The sequence below is a fragment of the Excalfactoria chinensis genome, chromosome 4 (assembly GCF_039878825.1).
Source record: "Excalfactoria chinensis isolate bCotChi1 chromosome 4, bCotChi1.hap2, whole genome shotgun sequence".
Classification (NCBI taxonomy): Eukaryota; Metazoa; Chordata; class Aves; order Galliformes; family Phasianidae; genus Excalfactoria; species Excalfactoria chinensis.
The window spans coordinates 35,774,833-35,782,605 of NC_092828.1; the positions used below are offsets into that span (position 1 = coordinate 35,774,833).

The window sequence follows — 7,773 nt, forward strand, 5'->3', positions numbered from 1 at the left end:
TGAAAAGTTTAATGAACTATTCCATGCACAGACATGAATCTGGCAAAACAGAGGATGTCTCAAAGTTGTCTGCTGTGAGAACCAAGTCAATTAGAAACACGCATGTTTACAAGAGTGATGTAGGACTATTTTACATGTGACTTCAGCTTTATATGACAGGTGAACAGGAGAGAAGTAGCTGTCACAGATATTACTTCCCAGCATTGCTTTTAGAAATGAAAGCTTTAAGAAGAAGGGGACAAGCACAGAAAGCCCTGTCCCTCTGGGAGCTAAACCAGTGCATTTTCTCAGTGTCAGTTCTTCCCCCTGCAGTTACTGCTCAACACAAAAATGAGTGGAGGTTGTTTCTTCTTCAGCAAGATGTTCTGCACACAAATTGTTACTATTTCTCCAACAAGCCCTTAAGCTTTTTCAAGAACAAAAGCAGTATACTTTGCCACTGCTCTTTGTCTTTTCCTATTTAACAGCTGACACCCTCCATTCCCAGAGGCTTTAGTTCAAAATGGGAGAAGGTGCAGTGAATAGGCACAGCAGTAGTACGGCACAACCTGCCCTCTTTTTTCTAATCAAAACATGGAAGTGAAGCATCAATCTCCCCCATGTTAGCTTTAGGGAGGGAGAAGATGGAAAAGAATGCTACTGCAGCTGCCAGCAAGCATGGAGGAACGCAGGCATACTGGGCAGAGGTGGCAGCCTGTGCCTAAGGCAATGTTAAGGCTGTATGGGAAGTGATATCAGAGAGTGGCTGCTGAAAGCAAAGCTGAGGGAACAAAGAATTTTTTTGTGTGCTACGGGAACAGTAAGAGAATGGCTTCCATTTGAAACAGCAAGGAGACATTTCATTATACAGTACACTGATACAACAATACTGATGTCCATTCACTTCACTGATATGTACTATTCGGGGAAAATAATTCTGCTGTTCTTGCTGCTCAGCAGTCTTGAAAGTTACCCAGTAGATGCCACAGGAAGGTGAAGATGGCAAGAGCCTGTTTCTCACAAAGAGCATCGTGATCTTCAAAGGATGCTGACCAATGCAGCTTTTTGACCTTCCAAGGTCACCAGCTCACATCACAGCTGTGGCACATGTATTCCTGCCTATACATATTCCCTCCTGCAAGGGTAGAGCATTTCAAACACGAAGCACTAGACATGATTGATATACTGCAGTCTTTCCCAACTGACTTGAGCTTTTCCAGTGGCAAGATAGTGCAATTAAACTAATTGAAGACTACTGAAGAACATGGTACGGTTCTTTGTTAAACATTAGAAGATGCACAAGAGTTAAAGCAGACCCTAAGAGGCTTACATTTAACAAAAAAGCAGCCTCTGTTGCATACTTTTGCCTCGACTGGATGACTCACTTGGCTAGATTGGTTTAGTAGCTGAGTTGGCTCACAGAGGGCTTGAACCACAGAGCAGGGTGGGGCAGAACAGCGAGCTTTTACTAACTGAATCTAGATGTGCAATTGGGCTCACAGTAATGTATGTGTGGCAGCTTGATAGAGGGCTGCTGCTTTGTCATTTTCTCCTTTCTTAAATAGCCCACGGCTTCACACATACATACATAGAATTTATACTGCTAGGTGTGCAGCTCCTCAGTGTTGAATCAAGTTGAAGGGGTACAGGTTTCTCATAGGGCATCCCTTGCCAAAAAGAATCAAAACCAATGCTGATTTGAGATGGTGTTACTACAAGGTAGTGATGTTAAGGTATTGGCAAGACTGCTAAGAACAGGTGTAAAGCTTGTTTATTTGCCAAACTGGAACGGCTCAGTTAAATCCAGCACTTCCGTGCATGCACTTCTTTACATACACAAAGAACAGTAGGTACAGGGAGTGTCACTCCATTTATCCAGGTTGAAGGTAGATGTCCGTTTCATCAAATAACACACTAGATTGTAGATACAACTAGATTGTTCATGTAACGGTTCTAGTAACTAAGGAAAAACAACATCACTTGGTTTACACTTTTGCTGCATGCCACAGAAGGGACCCTGTCCAGCTGAGAGGGATGTACAGAATTAATACCATTCTGCATGCAGCCCGTGCACCCCAGAAGACACTGCCTCCATTCTAGGGCATAGAGCAGTAGTTCACTCTTCTGCAGCATAATCATTTCACCACCCCTCAAGAGGTACGCAGGCTGTAGGTTTATTTACTACGTTGATGGGCTATTGGAAAAGCTAAAGTATTAGTAGGAACTCCACAGGTTTAAAATTAGTTTTACACTTGGGCTAGAAAATAACTACAGGAAGACTGCTTTCTAGATGTAGCTTACTAGTGTCAGCTGTGTAGTTCCTGCAGCAGAGCATTGAACCTTTAATGATGGTAATCCATTAAAGAGAAATCAGGGCTTCACAAAAGTAATTTCAGCAAGGTGTTCCCCTCATAGCAATACAGTTTCTTCCAGTACTGGAGCTGTTTGGCCATACTAAGTCTCAGATTAGGGAGTATAAATACGCTACAAATATCACTGTGGAGTTCAAGTCCCTCTTACTCGGAAGGAGAAAAAGTCCTGTGATAATAATGCACTGCTAGTATTACTGTTAGGTCTATCATTAGATAAGCAGTCTCAGACTTGACTTGGTCTTCATGGTTAATTCTGTGCTTCGAGAGAACATTCTTATAAAAACATAGCTACATACTTTAAGAAGATTGCATGTACAAAAGATTTACATTAAAACCACATAAAACTAACGTCAGAATTATGCTCATCAAAACCTGCATTAATATTCTGAGTAATCACACCTAGAACTTGGAACCACATTTAAAAACTGTACATCCTTTTCTTGTAATATACATCCACGTATTTAAAAGATAAGTCTCTTGATTATTACAAATCTAGTGTCTCTGGTGGGTCAATAAGCGATACTGCATGGTACCTAGAGAAGGGAAAAGAAACACAAAGAGATGCAAGATGGAACCTTGCTGAAGTGCTGTAAAAAAATAACATGGATGCTGCAGTAAAGCACATTCCTTGCAAGGCTCAGCCAGCTGGATACATTTTGGAGCATGTCAGCCACCACACCAACCTGCATTTTTTGGAGCATTACATACACACACACTCCTCCTTAACAATAGGAGGAATTCCTCCAGTTTGTACCTGATGGTTCAGGCAGTGGTTTGGGTAGTGACAGTAGGCCTGCTGAACATGAAACGCTGCTCAACAAAGCACTCTGTGCAAGGACCTTGAGGGTCTCTTCAGCCATTTCACTTACACCACTTTAGTGTGACTTTAGACTCTTCCCCAGTTAACCCACCCGGCCCCAGTTAAAGCTCAGGCACAGCAGACTGGCTTGCCACACGTCTCTGCAGATACTTACTTTGTGCTCTTGTACTTTTCCCTTATGGACTGTTGCGTGTGCTGTGCTGCTTTGAGGTAGGTCTTGTGAAGGTCCATGAGGCAAGGCTTAATGTGTTCGAGGGTGTAGCCTGTCACCTTGCACAGAGATTCAGGCTGAGGAAAAAGGAGGAACACCGAAACATGTTCATGTCATTCTGGTGGAGGCTTCCAAGCTTCCCTGTTGAAACGGTGTTGTCCCAGGATGCTGGCAGTCTGACTATCTCAAGCACAGAGCAGCTCAATAATCACTGCCCAGATTTATAATCACTGCCCAGATTTGAAGCATTCCTCTACTGAATTCTTTGCAGGGCAGAAGTATTCCTTGCCTCCATTACTTAGGCTTTCTGCCTGCTCCCTCATCCCAAGGGTGCTGTTTAGAGCTCCGATGAGGATGAATAGAACACAATGCAACCATAGATGCCTCCGCCTTTCCAAAAAAGGTACATCCCTATCTTTCAAATACTGCAATCCTTCATTAACAGGTTACTGGTATGGAAGGGCTGCCAACTCCAGCAGCCCAAAACTCAACAGCGTAGGCCCCAGTACTCAAAACTTCCTTCAAATACACCAAGCATGCATAAAGGTATGTGAAGGCTCAGGTCTTAGTGTTACATACCCAAGTTTGTCCAGTGATCGTATAGCTTGCTAGATGAAATGCCGCAGCAGCAATAACTGATGGCAAGTATTTCAAGTAAGGATCAGCATCAATTAGAGTCAGCTCTCCAAGATACTGCAAGGGAGACAAAGGGAAAGTGAACCATCTGCTTCCAAAAAGAAGTAGAAGAGCATTTAAGCAGCTTCACTTGGATAGCAATTTAAGCTTCCAGTCCTGCCATCAAGCGGAGGAACAGTTCTTACCAGTTCCCACTTACACTTGGCCCACAGATTTGTTCCTTTGGATTAACGCTGATACTCTTCAAGACAAAGCTTGCCCATATTAAAGCAGGCAATGACACAGAAAACTGGAAAGCATGCTATACTACCACTTGTGATTCTGAGTCACAGATCAGCAACAGAACAGGAGCAAACCCCCAAACACTTCTCTTAGAGCATCTATTGTTAACTAGTGTCTAACACTGTTCTCATGCAAGCTTTTACAGCGTATTTCTTCTTTAGAGGCATCTAAAATCAAGAAGGAAGGATTACTGGTCTCTCCTTTGCACAATGCAACATAGGGTTCCATGTAGGAACTCTGGTACCTATGATACAGTTAGGCTTTAAGATAACTTCAGCTCAGACATCGTTGGTGCCCTGCTGAGAAACTGGCCTCTGGATGTAGAGCTCAGTGCTTGTTGAAGGGAAAAATAAAAACCCTTCCTGCCCAAGTGAGAGGGCAGCTGCACATGACAATTTCAGACAGGAACACAGGGAATACCTAACAGGGAAACAAACCCCAAACTAAAATTCAGCAGTCTTGGCCTGCTTTGAGTAAGCATTCATGTGGAGCCAGGCCAAGTACCAGACTGTAACAGCAATGGAATGTTTCAAACAGCAGCAATGACACCATTGCTTCCAGCAGTACAGAACTGCTTCTGGAGGAGCCGGAGGCATATCACGAGCACCTCTCAGATGTGTCCCAGAGATTACACACTTGAACATATTAGGAGGTGGAAAGTCCAGTCTAAAAAGTCCTTTACTTCTTGTCTGTACAAACAGAGCTGTAAGGTGGAATGATACAAAGATGGTAACAGATATTCAAAAGGTTATTTATAAGGAAAAACTCACTGATATGGATGCCTTCGCTGGGAAATGCTGAGACAATCTCCACCGGGGGGCAGTCTCCAAGAGATGCTGCTTTAGTGGTGGTCAGCCCTTAAATGAGGTCTAGAGGTGGAGTCAAGCTCCACCCCTTCTGGGAGCACAGCTCAATTACTCTCACCTGTGCTCCCACAGCTGACCCAACACTTGCCTCAGCTGATTAACCAGAGGTTCAGGCTGTGATTACCAATTTCCCATACAACAGCTCTTGTGAAATGCATGAATGACAGAACTCTACAGTTCCCCAGGCCGAGCTAGTAAGCCTTACCATTGATAAGCTCTCAACTTTAGAGTTCGTCTGCTGGTGCAGGAAATACTGAGTGAGGAACTGGTTGATCGTCGGAGCTGCCAAATCAAATGACAAAACCTTCAAAATTAAGTGCTCCATCCTCAGAACTTGCTTCTTGTTGTAGGTGTCATCCGTGATGTAGACAAACTCTGCTACTTCAGGGGGGTAGATTTCCTCAAACTTCCTGCCATGAGAAACAGAAGCAAACAGTGAGGGACTAGAGAACCAGGTAACCAGCAACACTTCATGAAAGCCAGTGTGCTGAATTGTGTTCTGACTTCCAAAGGAGCCGGATACAGTGATTGAGCAAGTTTGCTGCACACAGTTTGATAGGTCTCGAATCACCTGAATTTGAAGTTAAAGAGTTCCAACAGCCTGTTATTCTGGGACTAAGTAATTTAGAACTTAAAGAGTTACTGAAATTCCAGAAGAAAACCAAGTAGTTTTTTCATACTCTTTATTACTATCGCCTTAATTACCTTGCAAAGCCTTTCACTCCTGCATCTGGAAATCCTCACGTTAGGCCAATCTACAAAGACAACCTGGAATCTCGCTTGCAAAGTTTCACACGGGCTGCCAAGCTTTTGTATATTTCAACCTACACCAAAGCCCTTACTGAACAATATGATTACAGGCTATCTTATGAAAGCTATGACACTTCCATCAGTACGAAACCAGCAGGTGGAATTTTCCAACAAGAAATGTCACTTACGATGCAAGCAGCATAGCCGCAGTACCCACAAGCTGAAGCTTTCCTCTCAAAACAGACATTGAAGAAAGAAACCTGTCAATGTAATTTACAGCTAAGTGCAGAGTTTCATTCTGGAGCTTGTACTCTTCTCCAACTTCCACCAGCCAGTCCACCAGAATAGCTCGCATGTTGTTGGTGATGTCAGGCTGCTTCTTCATGTAGCCTATTTTAGGCTTGCATTTTACCTGCGGGTTCAGATGACAGACAAGACTGAGTTTGGACTGGGTGCCTGCAGGGAAGCAGTCACTCATACTCCATTTACCATACCCAGGTTGTTTTTAACAGCTCACAATAAGCAATGGCAAATCTGGACTCAGAAAGTTACATCTGCATCATCTTCTTTGTGGCTTGTGCTCAGTGCAGAGCACAGCCAGCCTCCCAGCAGGAAGCAGGGTGACTTAACTTACTCCTAGCTTTACTTCAGTCACTGTGGCAGTAAATTATCCTCAGAAACACTCAGCCCAAACATGCAAGCAAGAGAACGGGGGGCACCTCACCTCCATTTCCCTAAGGTACGTGTGGATATCACTGACATAGTCTGGCACATTGTTAACGTTTGGTCGTTCTTCTGCTTCCGAAGTAATCGAGATATCCATGATACTCGGGGAGTCTAGGAGAAAGGCAACGGCCTCATTAAAACGGGGCCCGGCAGAACACCCCCCTACAGCAGGCGCGATGCTGCCGGCCGGCGGGAGGCCGCGCGGGGAGGCCGAGCAGGCCCCGGGGAAGCCGAACCACGGCTCGAGGAGGAAGCGCCCCGCTGCCCCCACTAAGGAAGGGCCGGGAAGCCCTTTCACGGCTGCCCAACGCACTCCCCGCTTCCCTCCAGCCGTGCCCAGCGCCAAAAGCCCGTCCCGCAGCCGCAGGCCGCGGCCCACCGCCGGCACCACATTCCGCACGCCGGGCGCTCGCCCCGGGCGCTGAGGGGCAGGGCCACCGCTTACCGAGGCTGAGATCCATGGCGTTGTCCAGGGGCGCCAGGGGCCGCCGCTCCCCCAAGGTCCCGAGGGCGGCCCGCAGCCCCGGCGCGTCCGCCGCCTCCCCATCCCGCTCCTTCTTCCTCTGAGGCCGCCGCCGCTCCTCGTCGGGCTCGTCCACGTAGACGCTGAAAGGCTGCTGATGCCGCCCCGCCGCCGCAACGCGGCCGTCTCCGTTCCGCGCCGCCTGCGGGAGCGCTCCGTCAGCGCGCCGTGACAGCCGCCCTGACAGCTGCCCGCCGCCCCAAGATGGCGCCCGCCCGTTCGCCTCCCCCCACGCCCCGCCGCTCACCTGCGGCCCGAGCCCCAGCCGCGCCGGGCCGCCCCGCAGCAGCCCCAGCGCCACGCGGGTGCCGGCGGCGGTCGGCGGGGCTTTGGCGGCCGGAGGGACGTTCTCCTGGTTCTCCTGCTCCTCCAGCATGGTGGCCGCCGGGGGGAGGAGAAGCGGGCGAGGGGGAAAGGGCCGGGGCGGCCGGGGGCGGCCGCGGAGCGCGGGGGCGCGGATTGGCGGCTGGTTGCCGGCGTCCCGCCGCCGCGGAGTCTCGCGCCCCGGCGCCGCTCTCGCCGTTCGAGCAGCCCGCGACTATTGAATCGCCCAATCAGCGGAGGCGGCGCGTCACGCGGTCGCCGGCGACGCGGGGAGGGCGGGACCG

The 7,773-nt window shown here is 48.1% G+C and overlaps 1 protein-coding gene across 2 annotated transcripts; it reads right to left on the reverse strand.

Moving 5' to 3' along the window:
• Positions 1–80: 80 nt before the first annotated feature.
• CCNA2 (cyclin A2) lies at positions 81–7,717 on the reverse strand. Of its 2 annotated transcripts, XM_072335857.1 has the most exons (8): positions 7,413–7,717; positions 7,088–7,307; positions 6,641–6,753; positions 6,105–6,328; positions 5,372–5,576; positions 3,962–4,075; positions 3,326–3,459; positions 81–2,884 (listed from the first exon to the last, which is right to left on the reverse strand). In XM_072335857.1, exons 1-8 carry the CDS (start codon positions 7,539–7,541, stop codon positions 2,836–2,838), a joined length of 1,188 nt encoding a protein of 395 aa, XP_072191958.1. In that variant the 5' UTR covers positions 7,542–7,717; the 3' UTR covers positions 81–2,835. The 2 variants fall into 2 exon arrangements, with proteins under 2 accessions (XP_072191958.1, XP_072191956.1); XM_072335855.1 differs by having other exon boundaries at positions 7,088–7,717.
• Between the last annotated feature and the right edge of the window lie 56 nt (positions 7,718–7,773).